We start from the raw sequence: 20,691 nt of genomic DNA, 5'->3' as shown, positions 1-20,691 counted from the left end.
TATTTTGTTTGATCTGAAGTTCTACGCTGTCTGAAACCCCTCGTTTGCAACCTATCCTAGGAATCTGGGATCTTTGGAAAAGAACAGGTTCTCCTGAAATGGGTCATCACTGAGGGAAGCTCTTCAGGACCAGAGGGAATGTGACCTAGATGTGAGAAAAGAGGCCCAGACCTACAACTATATCATAATAACAGGAAAGTCACTTAGCTGTTGGCTCTTGCTTCCGTCTTTCATAAACCTTGAAAGCAAGACTAGATCTTGTTCTGTGAGATACACTATGAAAGAACTGAACCCACAGACCAGTAAGTTGGCATAATGGTTGAAAATGAGTCTTCTTTTGAGTCCAACAATGCATGTTGATATAAGAAAGGCCCAGTAAGTATCCTGTCCAATTTTGTTTAACTTGGCTGTGTCATTTGAGACGTTCTGCCCTGCAAGTAGCAGAAACTTTGACTTAAACAAATTTAAACAACAAAGGGATTTTGTTGGTTTCCTTCATTACAAATGCCCTGAGGTAGGAAAGTCAGCAGCATGGTTCAGTCATTCTAGACCACAGCTCAGTAGTCCTTTGTGTTTATCCTCTGTCTGTGTCATCTTGACCTTCAGGTTAACTTGCCTCATGGCAGTGAGGTGGCTGCAATAGGGCCATCCCTTATAATTACATCTGATAACCCACAAAGGAAAAAAGACATTTTTGTTAGTCCCCAGAAGATCAAAGAAGTGTATGCTCTCAGCTTCCCTCTTGGTGGACCCTGCTGGGTGGGTCTCCTATTCACCCGTGACTGAGCCCTTAAGGACAGGGAATGGAATTGTTGTAATGGGGTTTATCACACCTGAGCCACAGTCCTTCCCAACGGAATCCAGCATACAGTCCACAAACTATTCAGGCTATTCAAAGGAGAGTCATCCAAATGCAAATAATAATAATAATAATAATTATTATTATTATTATTATTATTATTGTTGTTGTTATTATTATTATTTCTGGGACGGGACATCAGGTACTGCAGAGGCTTCTCCAAGGTCCTCTCCTCAATTAGTTCAAATCATCTTCCAGCCTGGACTCTAAGTGAACAGATCCCCCTGAGACCTTGTATACTGTATGTCCCCAAAGTTCTTCAGACTCTGAAGTAGGCTGATTCTAGGAAAGTCCCTGGAATGGGAAGCTACAAATGTTACATAAATGTTAGTCATTTCCTTAACTAATGGAGGCTGCAGGGCACATCCTTTTGCCAAATAGCAATGGCGTAAGGGAGAAAGTCACACAGAACAGCAGATCTGAGAGGACAATATTTTTTTGAGAGCTAAGGAAAGCTTATATCTCAAGCAGCAACTATTTCAGTTTTATCTCAGATTCTCATTTCAGAAACCAAGGCTCCTTTTTTTCCTTGCTCATTTCTGTGCACTTAGACCCAAGGGCCCTTAAAATTTCTCTCATTGCCTAATCCTGCGCATCACCCAGTCCAGACTTGTTTGTGCTGTGAGAAAATATCTTTCTGCACACAGCAGAGGCCTTGTTAATAGAATTACAATCCTGTCAGAGTATTTTCTTTCAATATAGCAACTGTACTTGTGGTCGAAAGGTGACCCATTAATCAGATGTGTGGAATGACTTTGAGGAGAGATTAGCTTCAGAATTGTATTAGCTTAGTTTCTCCCAGGGCTCAGTTTAATGAATCTGAAAACCATACCCGGCAAGAGGTTTGTATTTTTCCATGTAGCTTAGTCCATTTTTATTTGTATTCAGAAAGCATGGAGGATGGCAGGAGGTATGTGAACGAAGGGAATCCAGGATGGTGTTTGTTCCCATACTGAAATGAGAGAAAAGCCATTGAGATTTCAGCTGTTGTCACTCGCTTATTCACCCATTCACCAGATATGAAAAGCCTTGGTGTGTGTGCTGCCTCCGGCCCCGCATACCCCCAGGGACTCTCAGTCCAGTGGTCCTGAGGAACTCAGAAACAGCTACAGGGCCCCGTGTGCTTTGGTGGCCTGGGTGCGAAGGCAAGAAGAGCATACAAGGCAGTGAGCAGTCTGCCGGCAGGAAATGCGAAGGCCAAGGGAAGCCTTCCCCACAGAGGTGACCTTCAGGAGGGCCTTGAAGGGGCCCAGCAGAGGGAGCCCACTTCAGTTCGCAGCTAGTGCTGGTATCAGAAAAACCAAGGCCAAGAAATGTCGGAAAGGTAGAAGAAAAGTAACAAAAACATTTTCTTTTCAATTAATCTGACTTTTTACTAAGACTTAGGGAGTCTCCTCTCTGTAAATCAGGTGGTTGCTTACAAATCACCAAGATAATTCCAACATCAAAATCATGCCATATACTAGAGGAGAACAGCCAGTCTTCCAACAGCGGCCATGGGGGCCCGACCTAGGTTGGCCTGCAACCTGATTTTTATGGTTTCTTTTCAGGCCTGTGTCCTCAGTGGAAAACCTAGGCATGAGACAACTATATAGGTCCTAACTCTGCTGCTAATTAACTCTCAGGCGCATCCAACTTTTCAGCTTGCCTGGGCCACATTGAGTTGAAGAGCAATTACCCTAGGCTGCTTATAAAATGTGCAATATAGGTATAAAAACTTCCCTTTTTATATATCTGTCACTGTCATTTTTTTTTAAAAAAAGGACCTAAGCAGTGTGTGGGCCACCAGTGCCTAATGTAAGCCGCTTCAGCAGTAGGGACCCCAATGATACCACCTTTAAATAGTGATCACGATCTCTCTAAGGTCTGTTTTGTGAAAAGATATGCAGACAGCATGCAGAAGGGCTGGAAATGATGGTGCTCTAGAAACAAATGGAAGAGAGCAGTGCGACAGGAGGGTGAGTGACGCAGCCTCTCCAGGACATCACTGAGTGCCTTCCTCAGGCGCTTCGGCCCCAAACCCCACAGCTCAGAGCGGCTGCCCTGGCCCTGTGTAGTCACTTGATCACTTGGGCCTGTGTTTCAACATCTGTAGAGTGGGGACGATCGTAGCACCTATCTCGGGCTCATGGGATCAGGTGAGATAATCCTTATCACCTGTTCATCTCAGGGCTGTACCACAAGTAGCAGTAGTTCTTTTTTCATCCCCAGCCAGCTTGAAGCTATTTTCCAAAGTCAGTCCCAGCCTGCGCTTTCACTTGTCTTGGTGTAGTTCACACCGATACAAGAGGATTGCTAATTTTGATGCTAAAAGACAAGCACCCTTACTGAGCGCCACCACCCCCCTCACTTGTGGGCAAGGTTGCAGTGTTGTAAAAACAAAAACCCATGCTCTTCTCTCTCAGTTTTTTCTTCCATTGTATGTGGCAGGATTTTAAAATCTGAATTCAGGAAACTCCTGTGGACCTACCCTGTCTGCAGCACATCTGGACAGACACACCAAGACTCACCTGCAGCAAAGGGAAGCCTCATTCAACTCAGAGCCTAATCCACTCGGCATAGCCCAGCTTTCTAACAGTCTGTGTGAGGATTTCAGATTCGCACAGCAGTTAGTAAAGCAGCTGTTGGATCCCAGTTCTTTCACGTCCTCTGAATAACACAGAGACCCAAAAGGAAGTGAAGGGAGTGATGGGGTGGAGTCTAGACTTTTCCAGAACTTTCCTAACATCAAAATACAAGCATCAACTCACCTTTACCCTGAAACTACCAGGGTTGTTCAATAAGACAGTAAACAAAAAATGTTCAACGTGGTACCTGGCATTGAGTAGCACTCATAAGACATGAGCTAAGTTATTGCTGAGGAAAACTCTAAAAACTCAGCCAGGAATTGCCATGAACTTGACGCATGGGTAGTACGAAGGAAAGGCTACTCCTGGAGTTTGAACATGTGAGAGAAGACAAAAACCTTTAGCCAAACTAATAATAGCAATATGGGCCTTGGGAAGGAATCTGAAAAATGTAGGTAGAGGAGAAGCACCCAGTGTCAGGTGAAAGGCGCCATGGTCTGGAATCACAGACGACCAGACCAAGACATCCAGCCCCGGGTCTTCAGTGTTTGGCACCAGGAAGCCTGGCTGGCTCCTCTCAGAGGCATCTGTTTCACAATCGCCCAGCTTCACACTCCCAAAGTCGTGCCCTGTGCTTGTGGAAAGCTATAAACTATTCGGGCCGACTTCACCTTGTCATTGCAGGAGAGAAAGCATTTGTTCCTCCTCAAAACTCACAGGTGGGAGAGTCATAAACAAGAATCCAAGTGTCCCTGGAGCGCTGCACTCTTGTCACCAGGCATGATTTGTGTGTCAGCAAGTGAGGATGTAGAGCCTCTCCTGTCGTTGCAGAGCTCAGATGCCAAAAGGTGAGGCTCATGCTCTCATGCCAGCCTCCGCTAGGTTTATGTCACCTTCTTCGGAGGCGTCATCAACTTGGCCTCATTCCCAGGTAGAGCCAGGAACCACGGAAAGCCACGATCCTCCCAGAGGTGCAACTCATACATTCTGGGTGACACACTTCTGTGGCCTTACCCAAGTTAGTTAACCTTTCTCAGTTTTCTCATCTGTGAAATAGAGAAAGTGGTAATAATAAAAGTTCCTTTATTATTAGGCAGCAGAGGCCTGCACCCATACAGGTGCTCCACACATGTAAGCCAATAACATGAGACCATAGTATTATTAGACATCTCCACTGGGCAAGGCAAAGACATAGAGTACATGTTAAAATGATTACACGTCAGGAAAAACTTTTCTTTCCTGTAGATAATTCTTATGAAATCCATTAGTAAATACTTACTGACTACTCCCCATGGGCTACACAACATACCCAACCCCATACACGTACATAATTGTAAGATCCAGGGTCATCCGAGCTCTCCGCAAGATTATCACATAGCTGAATATAAAACATGAAACATTTAGGAAACAGAACCATGATATGCAAACGAGTGTGGCAACAAAATGTGCCCCATTGATGTTCAGTGCCCAGAGGTAAAAAGAGAAAGCTTGGATTTGGATCTGCAAAGGTTAGAGAAAGGCACCTGGGGCAGCACTGCATACCTGCACATAATCTGTGCCTATGACCTTGCAGGGAAGCACCTGTGACTGCCCTGTCCTGTGAAGCACGGTGTTCCGTGACTGTCACCTCTTGGGGACATTCTGTACTCCATTCGGCTTTCTGTTTGTGACAGCCACTCCGTTGTGTCAAGGATAGACATTACCGCAGGCCTGGGACATCAGCCTCCTACCATGTGACTGTGACCCCGGTGTTCCAGGCCTCCCCGGCCTCTGGATGAGAATGAAGTCACCTTAATACAAATGCCACACTGACAGATAAGTTCCGCCCCAATCTGTTAATTTCGGACTTCTCTTCTCCCACCCTACCCCTCAAGCCTTCGCAGGTAAAGCAGGCCATCTCAGGCACATGGAACACCCCTCGTGTTTCCCGGGGTCTCCCACTGTCCTCCTGGACTCAGCTGTTCCCTTTTAAGCTTTCTCTGAGTCCTCCAAGCTTTGCACATCCCTTTTGTAGTCTGTAGCAAATAGGCAGGTGTAGGGGCCAAGAATAGGAGGGTGGGGGAGCCCTGTTTCATTGCCTGCCTTCTTCCCCAGGCAGGCTCCCTTCAGCCTAACTCCTCCTACTTCTGTGCCATTTCCTGGGGCCAGCTCAGGCACTAAGGTTATACTACCACGGCTCCCTTTCTTTAATTTCTACTGCCTCTTACCACAGCCCCAAAGCAAAACCTCTCCTTTGAATCAGATAATGAACATGAACAACTTACAGCAGTCTCTAGACGATTGTCTCCAAAGCATTGATCCCTCAGCTCCAAGTTACATAGTAACTACAATGATAGCATTAGCAGCCATAAACACCATTTACTGTGAGGTTATTAGACAGTTTATTACTTCCAGTTTCACTACAAGCTGTGGAAGAGATTTGTCCATTTGATAAAAGAATAAACTGAGGGTCAGAAAGTTAAGTAGGAGGTTCAAGGGCGCACTTCACCGAAAAGGTAGTTCCCAGTGTTACTGGCAATTCATCTGACTCCAAAACTTCTTGGCTACCATATGTCTCCAATGTAACATAGTACTGCTCACCAGGAGACATTACAAGGACCCCCAAATCAGCCAGCAGCCCTTTGATTCTCCTTGTCACTGCAGGAAGAGGTCAAGGTCCAGACTCAACTAGATTACTGTGCACAGTAGCTGAGTCATGCCCTGTCCCCAGCCTCAGTTTCTCCACCTGAAGAGTGGAGATTGAACTGGAGCTTTAAAACATCTCCAGCCCAGATTTTAGAGATGTACACATCTGGGAATGTGTCCTGGTCACCACCCTCCAGAACCTGAAGTGTTCAACTTGGTGCTTCTTTTCTGGGTTTAACAAAAGATTTGGATTTGTACAGCTTCTTATGTTTGCAGGTTGCTGTTGCCTGAGCCCAAGCCATGGAACGTAGTTAGAAGCACAAAATAACACGAAGGAGAAAGCTCTGAGGGCTGCAGGCTGGTGTTTTGACAACACCATATTATTAGTAATCATTATGGCTGTTGCCCTCCTCACAATAAAGGAAGCCTCTATTTATGGAGAACTTAGAAGTGCAAAACCATGAGCTCAGTCCTTTCTGGGGCTCGTGTCCCCCCACCTCTCAGCAGCTCTGTGCCTTCAAATGGCAGGTGAAGAAACAGAGGCTCTGAGAGGCTAAGTAACTTTCCCAAGGTCACACAGGATTCGAAGATGTTCTTAATCCACGTACTACACTCATTCTTCTTGGTACTCTCTACCCCTGCCCCCAGGGCGGGAGCTCAGTGAGTCCTGGGCCTGGCATTTAAGCTTTAAATGACAGCTCGGGTCAACTCATCCTCTTATTTTGAATAGCAATTTCCGCCAGACAGCTTATCCTCCTGACACATCTCTCCTAGAGTACTCGGAGATTCTTTTTAGAAAACCCAGTTATTGGAGCTGCAAGTGGCCTCTTCTCCTCTCTTCCTACCCTCTCACCTGTTCCCCTGTGGAACACAGTTGATTACAAACCTCTCTTGATGTTTATCTACCTCTTAATAAGCCCTATCCCCCTCTCAGAAAGCTGCTTAACATTGCACCACTTAACTTCTCCTCAAGGCAGAGTCTGCCAGATGGAGTCTTTGTCCCAAGCCGTGTTGATTTGCCTTATTTTTGAACAGCAGTGACTATGGCACGAAACTAAAATAGCAGTAAGTTTCCAGGTGCAAACTAGCGAAGTGGGGGGGACAATGGAGAGCCTGTGGGTGGGTCCACCTGGGGCAGCTGGATTAATGAGGGACTGACTCCCGCAGGCAGCTTAGCCAGCTTTGGGTCACAGCTGGGTGTAACCCCCTGCAGAAGCGCCCACTTCGCTGCTTCAGTGCGTTCTGCCTCTCACCCCTTGGGCTGTGCAGCCCTGGCTTCTCCGTAGACACACTCCCTGACAGTGGGAAAGGTAAGGAGACCCCAGAGAACTGGATGACCTGCGCAAAGGGGACAACTGCAAGAAGGAAATTCTCTCCGTGTCTCGTTTATCTTATCACTAAATGTTCTGTGAGTGCTGCCTCATATTCCATAGCTATAGCTAGGTTGCTATAAATGAACTTCTTCAAATCATGTGTTACCAAACTATGTCTACCACCAAAACTTTATTTAAAAAAAAAAAAATACCTCAAAGCCATGTTGAGCCTATAGCTTTAGTCCCTCTGGATACCCAGAAGTGGTTTATCTGGAGAGATGGTATATGTGCCTGTCTGAAGAGCACAAAACCAAAGTTAGGCAGGTCCTGTCTGGGGGAGGGCAAACCAGTAACCGGAAAAGTCCTTTCCCTCCTGTGTGCTGTCCTAAAGAAGAGAGGCCTGCATCGAGAAGAATGGCAGAGGCAACCGTTGCCGATACAGCGGTGATCTCCTTGGACTCCAAGGAGAAACGGAAATAAGACAGAGGCTGGTCTGGCACATGGCTTGGGAGTGTCTCCTCCATCTTTTGATGCCTCCATCAGGGTGGGGATGGACAGGACAACACCCAGCCCATGTATAGAACTGACTGCTCATATACGTATATGCTGGAGCTCATGTCCGCAGGCTTCCACCTTCCATAATAAGCAGTGGAGTCCCTTATTAGAAAGGGAAGAATGAGATTCAGTGTTCATAGACAAAGTACTGGGGCTTCGACTTTACTTTATCTCAGAATGCAGCAATCCCAGCCGCCCTTGGCCAAATCCTTCATCCTTTACACCAGTGCGCTCTGAAAGTGCTGGCCATCAGGATGTTGCTCAGAGATGTTATTCCTAAATCCAACCTCAAATACCACATGGAATGTTGAGGTTATAGCGCGACTGATACCCCACAGCCCCAAAGCATTGTCTAGTAGAACACATAGGTCAAACAAAAAAAGGAAGGGAAGAGGCAGATTAGAGGAATGATAATCTCTTGTTCCTTTTGGCAATTTTGCTATAATGTTTAACCACCCTTTTTTAAAGCTGTCTGTCAAAATAGAAAAACAGTACCATAAAAAAACAGTCCCTCCTTCAGTGTGTGAGAATCCTTTGTTCCCTGAAGGTTCGGACCATTCCAATGCCTTTAAAGTGCCTTATGCTTGAATATTTAAACAGCAATCCCAGACCTACTCTGTGAAAAAACAGTAGTATGGTCCTGAGTCAGCAAAGAGACGTGATGAATTAGCCAGTTAGCTTGGTGGAAAGGCATCCACCCTAAGCATAAATAAGCAAAGTTTGAAACAGGTATTTCTGAGGCAACTCAGGGAAACAACCCACTGTGACTGTCCCTGTTCTTCATTTTTAAAAAGTGACATGAGGTAGAGTAGAAGCACAGACTGAGATAGTTCAGAGGTACTTGTATGCTTGTGCACGTAAGGGAGAAATGAGACTAAAATGCTCCAGGCACACTGCCCCCAAATGCTCAGAAGTGGTCTCAGTAGCCACTTGCGTGGAGTTGCCCATGGATTGGTTGAATTAGGTTTGCAGTACTGAGACCTCATGCCCAGGGGTCACCTCCACATCGCCGCTCCCCAATTCTAATGTCTCTGATTCTTTTAAAGATTAGTCTTCCCTCGGCCTTCCAAATGTAAACACCTTCCTTTCAGAGGCTCGAGGAAGACTTGGGGAGGGATTCCTTATGACCAGCAAAGGCCTGTCTGGGTTTCTCCAGAGAGCCGCAGAAGGCAAGGAGGACAGCAAACACCTCATCCTTCTTGGGGTTATTGTTCACATCCCTTTCTATGTGATAAAATGGACTGGTAAGGCCCAGGGCTGCTCAGATTCCATCAGAAACAGTAACGTGCCCTTAGGGCCTCAGCTGCAGCGTAGCAAGCACAAAACAGAATCCAGTGCTCCAAGCCTGGTTGTGCTCAGGAGGTGCCCAGCTTCAAGCCAGTTGCGTTCAGCTAAAAAGACCACGTGTGGACCACTGGACAGGTTCCAAAGGCCATGTTGAAAGAGGAATATTCCAAATCAGCCCAAGAAGAGCCCCCACCTCCAGGACAGACAATGAAACTGTTATACAGAGAATAACTCAGGACACTTTGAAAGTGGACTGGCATCGCACAAAAGGCTTTATAAGAATGCTGATGGATTCCTTAAAATATTTTTTTAAAGTGGACAGTGGGATAGACTTGATTCTTTAGGAGAGCAGAACTCATCATTAAATATTGGACTAAACCAAAAGATGTCCCCAGAAGATGTGAAACCCGAATGTGGTGGGCACCTGTGCTGGGGGAGAGAGTGCGGAGCTGACGCCACCAAAGAGGGGTTTGCAGACTGAGCAGTGCACCTGTGGGCTTTGGTATCAGGTTGGGTCCAAGCTCGTATTTCACTTCTGTTTTTGGAGGCTTTGGGGAAAAATATTTATTTATGCCAACAGATGATTATGTGAGTAGATGAATTATTAATGACATTAGTGCTCAGCATGTTAGAAATGCTAAATTCATGATTATTGCTACCCCTATTATCCAAGCTTAATAAATTGAATAAGAAGATGGAATGCGTCATTTCCTCAGATTTCCTCAGCCTGGGGATTCTGTGGTCACTGAGAGTCCCTTCCCATCAAAGTTTCTGGTGCCTTCTTCCAAATGCCTTGGCTTTGGACAGTTCTTTTTTACCACTGCCCTAAATATCCCTAGATAGTGGCCAGTGTCTTCACCTTTATTACTGCCATTCTCCCCTTGATCAAAACAATCTAGCTGCATGTCCTGTTAAATACCTCTATTCCTAGCACTCTGAGATGCTGATGTAGAAAGATTGCAAGTTCAAGTGCACCCTGGGCAACTCGGTGACTTAGACCCTGTCTCAAAATTTCAAGAAAAAAGGGCTTGGAATATAGCTCAGTGCCAGGGTCTTGGAATCAAACATCAGTACCAAAAAAAAAATCTTGATCCCAGTTTTTTATAACTTTGTTTTCTTTGGTCTTTGGTAATTAGTGGCTATGCCTGCAAGTGACATACATTAACAATACCATTCATATATAATTAAGTCCCTTTTAAATTTTTTTCTCTTGCTAAGGAGGCAAAAGCTAATAGCCTGTTCAATAGCCAATAGCCTACAGTTAATAAAAATTCTAAATAATCACAAGGACAAATCCTTTACTAATGGAATGCTATAAATCATGCCTCATTATCTTACAGAGATTATGATGGTGGCCATTTGGGGTCAGGGAGCATCTAGAGCAGTCTTGTGACAGGAAGACTTGGGAAATATTTAGGTATGGATTAGTTTCCTGAGGCATCTTAAAACTCATTGAGATCCCTGTCTTTCTTCCACCCAAGGAGAGAGCAGAGCTTCGTGCAGAAACGGTGGAAGGATGTGCGTGTGGGAGACTTTGTCCAGATGCAGTGCAATGAAGTCATCCCTGCAGACATCCTGCTCCTCTTCTCCTCAGACCCCAGTGGGATCTGCCACCTAGAAACTGCCAACCTGGATGGAGAGACGAACCTGAAGCAAAGATGTGTGGTGAAGGGCTTCTCACAGCAGGTAAGACCCATTCTACGATCGTCAAGGCAGACCTTGCAAGGAGGCAGCAAGCTGATGCTCCTGGAAAATTGAATCTTACATACAGAGGAAAGTAGTTAATACCTCTTTTCCAAGCATGTTAGAAGCACTGGCTCCTCTGAAACAGATTTTATGTCCATATCTTGATGAGGAAACTGAGGCTTAGAGAAGGTAAATAACTTGCTAATGATGTCACCATTCCTAAATGGGGACTCACTCTGTTTATTTTTGAAATTACTCTGACCTCACAACCCAGGACTGTAAGAACTGTTCACCTACTTCTGTTCAGACCTCTCTTCTGTGTTCACTCCAACTCATTCTTCCCAGCTCAGCTCTGATACCATCCCCCTCCTGCTTTGCCCCTTTCTAAGCAGCAGTAAGACATTAGTAACTATTTTTCCATTTCTACCTTTCTTTTTGCAGGCAGGAAGTCATCACTGACACTTTCTCTTTCAGTCCTCAAACTTATATCGCTGGTACCTTGGACATCCTAGGGAATGCATTATTGTTTGGTGATTATGAGCTCAGGCTCTGGGGTCATATACCCGGATTTAAAGAACAAACACTACCACTTATCAGCCGTCTCACCTTAGGCAAGTCATCTTGGTTTCTTCACCTGGAAAATGGGGACAAAATGATACCTTCCCTATAGGGTAATTCTGGGCAGTACTGATACATTCATCATTCATTTAGCATGAAGGCAGGCATTGGATAAAGATTAATAAATAGTTGGTACTTCTTCCTCAGAAACTTTCTGTACAGACCAAAGCAACAAATATTTATTGCCATGTATAGCAGAAAATGAAGCATACAAGAAAAGCACTTTGCACAATATAGAAGGAATTGTTGAAAAGGAGTTGGTACTAATAGAAATGGTTTTTGCAGCCAATGAGTGTTGAGTTATTGAGGCTGGATGTGATATTCTGATTTTCAATTAAAACTTCCTTTGTGGGGCTTCATTTCCAACCTGACACCTTTCTGTAGCCGTAGGAAAGAATAACTTCATTTTTCTTCACTCTGACACTCATTGGCTGAAGAGAAATCAAATGAAATCAGAGGACTGGGGAGAAAGAAGGCAAATTCATCATTCCTCAGAGGGTCTCAAAAGCTGGAGTTCACTCATCGAAATGGATCCTTCTCCAAAGGAGAAGCACAGGCACAGCCCGCCTCACCTCGCCCCTCCCAAAGCATTTGACAAGCACTTCTCATAAAGTCATCTTTTCGCTGCACACAGTAGCATACACCTCCAATCCCCTTAGTCTCTGGGAGACTAAGGCAGGAGGATCACAAGTTCAAACCTGGCCTGGGAAACTGAGTGACTTAGTAAGATCCTATCTCAACACAAAAAATAAAATGAGCTGGGGCTTAGCTCAGAGCAAAAGCCTTAGGTTCAGTAACACCAAAAGATAATGAATCCTTTGGTGTGCACTGGGTCCTCCAAAGTCGCCTCTTGTCCTTTTAAGAAGAATGCTAACAGCTCTCCCATATTTTTGCTCTTGATATTGCAATTGAACAAGGAAAGTGAATAACAAGCTACAGAATTTGCACCCTACTTTGTGACAGTATTCCTCCTCCTGTGGCTGCCTTTGCTGCCACTGGAAATGGGAATGACCCTTGCTTTTCGTGATCATTCATCACTGGACAGCCTTCTGCCCATTGGTCTACAGGCTGAGTCAGTCCCTGAGCTGAGGCGTGGCCTCTGGGTTTGTTGCCCCTTTGCTTGTCCCTCCCACATGCTCTGAGTCACTACAGTGTTTACAGAAAGGCAGGAGCAGCTCTGGTCAAAGCTCAGAATTCTAGACCAGCAGCAGCAATCCACATCGGGGCCCAGGGCCAGGGGGCCAGATTTCTTGACCAACAGTTTTTGAGCCTTTTGCATTGTTACTTAATACGTAATAAATATGCATTGTACACACATGTGTACACATGCAGGTAGGAATGTGCATGTGTGCACATGTACCTGCATGTAAACTTCTGACACCTTAGCCTGACTGTATGCATGGCCTGCTGAGGCTTTTATTATTTCTTTAAATTCTAAGAGCAGTAAACTTGGATTTGCTTCTGACTCTCTCCTTCATCCTCCCTAACCTCAAACTCCGCAACCAATCCTGGATCTTTTTCACTCTTTCTTGGGCAGTCATTTCAGTGTTGTTGTATTTTACCCAGTCCCTTTCCTTTCTGTCTTTGGCAACAGCTCCCAAACTATTTCTTGCATGTTAATTAATAGCTGGGGATTTAACTAGAATGAAGTCAGGGGAAAGGGTCATTCACACTCCGGTGCTATGAACCAGCCAATTTAATAAGTCTCTTGAACTCTAACCCTGAATTCTCACACGGCACTTGGCACTTTAAAAAAGTAAATTCATGCATGAAAAGATTTATTTGACCTTGAAGATTTCCAAAGTTCTCTGTCCTTGTTTTGATTCTCCCCTTCCCTTTGCTCAAGAGTATTTTTTTCCTAATTCAATAAAAAACCTGAGCCCACACTATGGGCTTTGTATGATCATCTCATTTATCTTCACAACAGCCTTAGACATAGAACTATCACTGTCTCCATTTACACCTGAGGATGCTGGACGGTGGAGAGTGCATGCATCTTGCCCACCATCACTGAGCTGGGTCAGTCAGAACCAGAACTCAAAGCCAAGTTTATCTAGAGCCCCAGCTCGGGAAGTCTGCAGTCACTCAGCTCCCTGGCCCTTTGTTTACCTACAGATGCTGGCTCAGATGCACTTGTTTTGTCGCTTTCAGTATTCTTTCCTCATGGAAGTAGCAGGTGGCCAGAAGGATTAAATGTCACCCCCCGCTGGGGAGGAAGACTTTTGCCTGCTCTTTGCTACCTTGCTTCTCCCTTTTGTAGCACAAAAAGCTTCCTGAGGATGGATACCATTTGGCTAATGCTATATCCTAGGATTGCCCTGATGATTTGAATGAAGACATGGATGAGAATTCCCAAATACGTTAAGTGCTGCCAAGTCAAGATCAGAAGGCAGTAGTTTACATGTTTCAAATACTGTGTACTGCAAAACCTCTCTGGTATTTTAATAAGCCCCAAGAAGAAGAGGAGCAGATACTTGCCTGCATTTTTAAACATGGAAGCACAGAAACTTTTTGTCCCAGGGATTCTATCCCAGAAGTATCATAGGGTCAATGGCCCAGCACTTAGAGATTTGCTGCAGATAACATTACGGAAGCTTGAGGGTGTTAGCATAGTCATCCCTGAGGAAACGTATTAAAATATACATGCATCCATCCTTCCCTAATACTTGCCTGTTTTTAAACATGGAAGCACAGAAACTTTTTGTCCCAGGGATTCTATCCCAGAAGTATCATAGGGTCAATGGCCCAGCACTTAGAGATTTGCTGCAGATAACATTACGGAAGCTTGAGGGTGTTAGCATAGTCATCCCTGAGGAAACGTATTAAAATATACATGCATCCATCCTTCCCTACCGTCACTAGTAAATTGTGATTCCCTAGGCCTGAACAGGGACCTGAGCGTGCATATTTTGAAATTGTTCCCTCAGGTGATCTTCATATGAATCTAACATCATGTCCTGGAAATCCTGCAAAACAAAGGAAGGATACCACTCGAGTCCTCCCCCAAGTAGCCACGTGTCACCATGAGAACCACAGTACCTTCTTTGTACTGATGATTGTGTCCATATCGTCCCCATTACTCCCTGCACCCCTGCCTGATGAGGCAGGCATCACTATCTTCATTTGCACACAAAACTCAAGCCCAAATGAGATGAATTTTACCAGTGGTCTCAGATTTTGAACACCTATAAATATAGGTTTGTTTGGAAACCTAATGTGTTAAATAGGATCGGTGGCTTTTGTTAACTTGTCTTCCCTCTAAATCTCAATAGTGTGATTCCTTTACTTTCCCAAAGGGGTTTTCATTAACCACTGATATTTCCAGAAATCTCCTATCCTATACATCCACCCACGCAAGTTTCTATTCTCTGCTTCATATTTAGAGATTATTAAGTTCTTCTGCAGTCTGTTAAATTCAGCTTCTCTAGACCAGCATTTCTCAAGGCAGAATGTACCAGTTTAGGTTTTTGGTGTCAGCTTTTAGTTTTTGGTTAGCTGTTTGGCTTCTTTCTGGAGATTGAACCCAGATGCTTCACACTGTTCACACTGATTACATCATCCTCATTGTTTTAAAGACAAGATATTGCTAAATTGCCTAGTAAAGGCTCAGACTTGCAATCCTCCTGTCTCAGCCTCCAAGACTGCTATAATTACAGATGTGTGCCACCATGCCTGGATTCCACACACTTTTTGAAAGAAACCGTTTATGAAAAATATGGTTCACAGTTAAGTGCAGTCAAATGGGGAAGCTGGTGTTTTGTGGGTCCCTCTTGGAGGGTCCAGTGTTTATTAACATATTAAGGTTTTCAAGAAGGCCCAGAGACAACAGGTCTTTTAAACTTTGACTCTGGGTGCTCCAAACTTATTTAAGCTCAGAATCATTTTTCAGCACAAATATTTGTTAATGTGCCTATGGAAATTGGAAATTTGGGGAAAATGTTAACCTGGATGATGCCAGAGATATCATCACAACAGGTGGAGAGAGACAAAGCAATTGAAAATCCTCACCGGGCATGGTGGCGCATGCCTGTAATCCTAGCACTCGGGAGGCTGAGGCAGGAGGATCACTGTGAGTTTGAGACCAGCCTGGGCTACAAAGTGAGTTCTAGGTCAGTCTCAACTACATAGTGAGACCCTGTCTCAAAAAAAAAAATATATCCTCAAGTCCTAGGCACTTATCCTGCCCTTTCTTGATTAGAATCAAATAGAATTACAAACATAAAGAGCTTCTGAAAGCTCTTCCTTGACACTCTGGTTGCCAGTCTTTTTCAATCCTTTTCTCAGGATTCGACTCAACCAAACTAATTACTAGTGATAAGCTATCTTTGAATTCTCAAAATTATTGACCTGTTGGTGAAATACTAATTCTCACCTTTCTGGAAAAAGAGTGACAGGGAAAGAATCCAAAATTAGGATTATGCTAAACTCTGCCCAGCAGACAACACTTGATTATTGAACAGTTTTTTCTTTGGTAACAATTCAGTACCTCAAACCTCTTCTTTAAAAAGGGGTCTAGCCTAGAATTTTACATCCTAAAGTGAGTAAGTGTGACATTCATTTGGGTAAGAGGAAAAGTTATCAAAGCAAAAATCAGAATGGTATTATTCTCCCAGTTAATACTTTAGATCAAACGTGTTTCTGGTTATCTATTGTCCAAATCCTTGACGGCTAAGTCCTACCAAGCAGGCACCAGATCACTTCTCAGCACCCGATAGGAACTTGCAAAGCCAAGGCTGGCCATGGATTATTCATGTCAGCATCAGGTGACAGGGAGCTCTCCAGAAAGCTGGAGTCTCAGGCCCTACCCCAGTAAACCAGATGCTGCACTTTTAACAAGATCCCAAGTGACTCATGGGAACACATTAAACTTGGAAAAGCACTGGCCTAGGGCATCATTGGTTAGTGTAGTAATTGTGCTTTCTCTATTCATTGCTCAAGTTTAAAACTTCATTAAGTCTTCCTTTTAACTACCTTGCATCCACCCACAGTTAGTATGTAAAAGCCATTTGCTCAGTGAGGAACGGTTGTAGTGCAGATCCTCAGCAGTGAAAATGTGCACGGATTTGAATATATGCAGCCAGAGGAGCGTTTGTCAACAAAGGGTGGGGAGAAATCGATTACTGTCTCAATTCAGCGATAATAAACTGCAGAGGCAGCAAAAGTTTGTTGCCAATCTTCTCATGCTTGCATACCCTGGAACCCAGGGAAGAATCCTCCCTCCCAGTGGATTTTATAATAGGCCCCATGGGTTCTTCCATATTTCCATTAAGGATGATATATAGCACATCCTATCATGGATTACGTTTGTAACTGTTAGGCAGAGGTCATATTTTCTTGAATTATTTTAGTATCAATATAATGACATATACCAAAAACAAGTAATATCAATAGATAACTTGATTTGATGCATACTGTATGCCATAGGCAGTTTTTTCAAATGTTTTACAGCTATTCACCTCTTCCGTTCCTCACAAATAACTCTATGAAGCAGGCACTTCTATTAACCCTGTTTGACAAGTGAGGCAAGAGCTGCTAAGTAACTGCTAGAAATAGATTGATCCCAAATTCAAACTGAACCAGGGATCATTTTTTTTTTCCTTTTCATTGTGGAAATTTTCAAGTCTATACAAAACAATAGAGAATAACGTGGTGAATGTTTACATCACCATCCGCTAACTTCACATGACCGATTTTCTTTTATCTGTACCACCTTTCTCTACACTTTGAAAATTATTGTGAAGCAGATCTTAAGCATCACATTTCATCTGCAAATCCAATATGTGTCTCTACAAGATATTAGTTTACGTACACATTACACCATCATTAGGTCTTCTTAAAAGGCAGTAATTCCTTGATATTAACTTTCAAATGATGGTCAGTATCTTTCAGTTTGTTTGCTTGTTTGAATCAGAATCAAATAAGGCCACATATTTAGATTAGTTTCTTAAGTATGTTCGTATGTTCTCCCTCCCTCCCCCTCCCCCGCCATTTAGTTTGTATTGCTTAATATGCTGGATTGTCTGTTCTAAAAACTTTCTCTTGACCTGAATTCTGCTGATTTCACTGTCTCTCTGTGGTGCCACGTGACATTTTCCCCTGTCCTGTATGTTTCTGTAAACTAGTAGTTGGCTCTAGTGCCTCAATCAGACTCAAGATAGATTTGGGATGTGTGTGTGTGTGTGTGTGTGTCTGTCTGTCTGTCTGTCTATCTATCTGTCTCAATATTACATCACAGGAAATACAGTGTATTGCCATTTTGAGTCACAAAGCAACTGTCTGCTTTCAGTGTTGTAGTCACTGATGATTGTTTAGATCCATCAGTTCAATGAGATGTGCAAAATGGTGATATCCTAATTCATTTATTTTTAAAATCTCCCTTAATCACATATTTTGTTATGTTGAGATGTCCCCTGATTAGCAAATGCAGGATGTGTGTTTTTTTCCTTCCATTTACCAGTTTTAAAAATGAGTTCATTGTCTAGCATCCTCCAAAGGTGTCTACTGAGCTTTTCTTTTAATGTCAATAAGAATTCATAGCTTAAACTGATCGTTATCTATATTGATTGCCTATCTTTTGCCAGTAGGAATATCTTCAGGAGAAGTGATCTCTGAGTTCTTTTAACATGACCTCAATCATCTTTGATGGATCTGGTTCCTTTCCATAGAAACTTATATTTAGAAACCACAATAAGTACTTGCTACAAGTACATACTGCTGTCTGGAGGAGCATATTTCTATGCCATTTAAATGGACAGAACTAGGACTTTTTAAATAGTAAATACACCAGGATCCTTCTGATAACACAATTCAAATTAGAGACTAGAGTTTTGTATTCCATCTCGTCAGTTCTAAATATGTATCCTTCTGCCACATCAGACAAAGCCGTGCACCCCCGTACTGTATAACCTCTTTTTAATATGTAACCTGGAAATTCTTTGAGGCAGAAAAGGAACGAATTAGCAGGGGTTTTTTTAATGAGACTTCTGAGAGATTAAACTAATCAAAGACAATCCAATTAACATAGCATTCAGTCGGGATAAGAACTCAGTTCTTATTTACCTAACTTTTCCATCTAAAATAACTCTTAGATCCACTTATATGCAGCTTTTATTTTTGAAATGAATATAATTTTATGTGAAAATAAAGCTATACAAGTTTTAGGTTATGGTCATTTATGATAATAATTTGATGATTACAGAACAACTCTATAAAAATTGTTGCTTTTATATTTTATGGATCTGTAGCCTCCTTTAGTAACCTTCTCCAGTGTCCTGTTGAGGTTTGGCACACAAATACACACCCCACATGCACAACACAGATACAGAAAAATCCCTTCTCACCAATGTTTCTCACCAATGATGAGCATTATTTGCACATTTGTAATAAAAATTCCTTTTCTCTTTTTATACTTTGAGATTCTTGTGAGGTAGCTCTATTAGGCTATGTGAAAGATGTAATCCCACTAGAATCAGTAGATGACGGCTTAAAGATTTCTACCTTTTACTCCCTCCATACCTCAAAATAACATATTTACATATATTTGGGGAGGTTGAGACAGGGTCTCACTGTGTAGTTGAGACTGACCTGGAACTCACTGTGTAGGCCAGGCTGGTCTCCAACTCACAGCCATCCTCCTGCCTCAGCCTCCCCAGTGCTGGGATTTCAGGTGTGCACCACCACGCCCGGGTAGTATATTTATATTTTAATATTGGCCTTCACTGCCTTAACCCTTGTGGATAATTGTGGGAAAGGTCAATTTGGGAAATATCTTTTGTCTCAAATGATAACAATACCAATCTGATATATGGATTAGCCAAAATCCTGCTACAGAATACTCATTTGAAGTAGCTTCAACCAAAAGGGAGCCTGATGGAATACAGGGTGAGTGAGGCCTTAGGGTCTTGAGCAACCAGGAGATCGGACTCCATCGGTATGAACTTCATCTCTCCTCTGGGCTTCTCTACATTTTGGCTCCATTCTCTGAGACCAGTTTCCTTCACAAGGAAGGAAGCAGGGCACTAACAGCACTGCAGCCTGTGCGCTAACCCACAGAGGAAGACAAGCCATCTTCCCTGATGTCTACATTGAAAAAGCATCACAGAGAAAGGGACTGATTGGCCTGGCTGGTACCATGTGTCCATCCCCAGACCAACACTGGCCAGAGGAGAAGGATTCTGGGCCTGGAATCTTCCTTCCTCTTGACTCTCATGGGTGAAGCTGGCCATGGAGTGGGAGATTTCTGAGCAGCACAGCAATAAATATTCGTCACACAGGCTGTACAAGTCTAATTTATGTATTCCCTGGGTCATCCATCCTTTTCCAAAGGGGCTGAATATCTTCTGTGTCTCCCCTGTAACACCTGGTGCAATTCCCTCTTCCCAAAATGCTCTTTCCTGCCTTAGCTTTCTCTGTCAGGGCAACATTCTAGATGGTGTACCAGGGTTATTCATCCCTTTCTCTGTGTTCCCATACACTTTGTTCTTGTCCCTCTCGACTGTTTTATTCAGTAAATTTACTTGCTCAACCTCTAAGGAGCTCTTCCTGTTGCCAAACACTGTGCTACAATTGCTTTTATTGCTGTTTGTCAGCCGAAGTGACACCTTATGGTTATATCTTCTGTGAACAACTTAATATAATTTCTTAAACTGAAATTCATACTGTCGTCTTTGTGACCACTTTGGCCAAAAACACTGACTCCTATAGCATTTTTCTTGTGTCTCATTTATCCAGAGCAAGGAAAATTAGCACAGAAAATTTTGGACAGGCCAATATTTACTTAAGACACCACTACCCATCCAGTGGCAGCTGGCCATTTTTTCACTCATTTATCCACCAAGAATTGACGAGGGTCCTCCTATGTAGTGGATGCTGTAGGCACTCTGTAGCTCCAGGAGAGAGGCAGGTTGTGATTGTTTGTTCTAAAAGGGAATTACACTGACAGTAGTTAACAGACTCTGCCAATAAGTAATTTCTGACAGAAAGAAAATCATCCTTTTTCCTGTATTTTCTTGGAAGGCCAAACCCATTTCTTATGTGTTGAAGAAATGCCATAATGAGATCTCAAGAGCAGTCAGCCCTGAATAAGAAACAGGGTATTTATCCACTTGTAATAGAGGAACTCAGACAATAAGGAATTCTTGGATAGTCACATAGCCCTCCAATCCAGTCTGAGCACTGTGTG

General features: G+C 43.4%; 1 protein-coding gene across 4 annotated transcripts in view; it reads left to right on the top strand.

Moving 5' to 3' along the window:
* Positions 1-20,691, top strand: part of Atp10b (ATPase phospholipid transporting 10B (putative)) — a 301,108-nt gene that overhangs the window by 204,254 nt on the left and 76,163 nt on the right. For all 4 annotated transcript variants that reach the window (XM_010622252.2, XM_010622251.2, XM_033761616.1 and 1 more), the window contains one exon: positions 10,688-10,892. In XM_010622252.2, coding sequence (XP_010620554.1) covers positions 10,688-10,892 — 205 coding nt within the window. The remainder of the gene's footprint in view (positions 1-10,687; positions 10,893-20,691) is intronic.

The sequence above is a fragment of the Fukomys damarensis genome, unplaced genomic scaffold, assembly GCF_012274545.1.
Source record: "Fukomys damarensis isolate Sample0158 unplaced genomic scaffold, DMR_v1.0_HiC HiC_scaffold_9, whole genome shotgun sequence".
Classification (NCBI taxonomy): domain Eukaryota; kingdom Metazoa; phylum Chordata; class Mammalia; order Rodentia; family Bathyergidae; genus Fukomys; species Fukomys damarensis.
The sequence above is the reverse complement of the archived record's forward strand: the minus strand, read 5'-3'. Positions and strand labels throughout refer to the sequence as shown.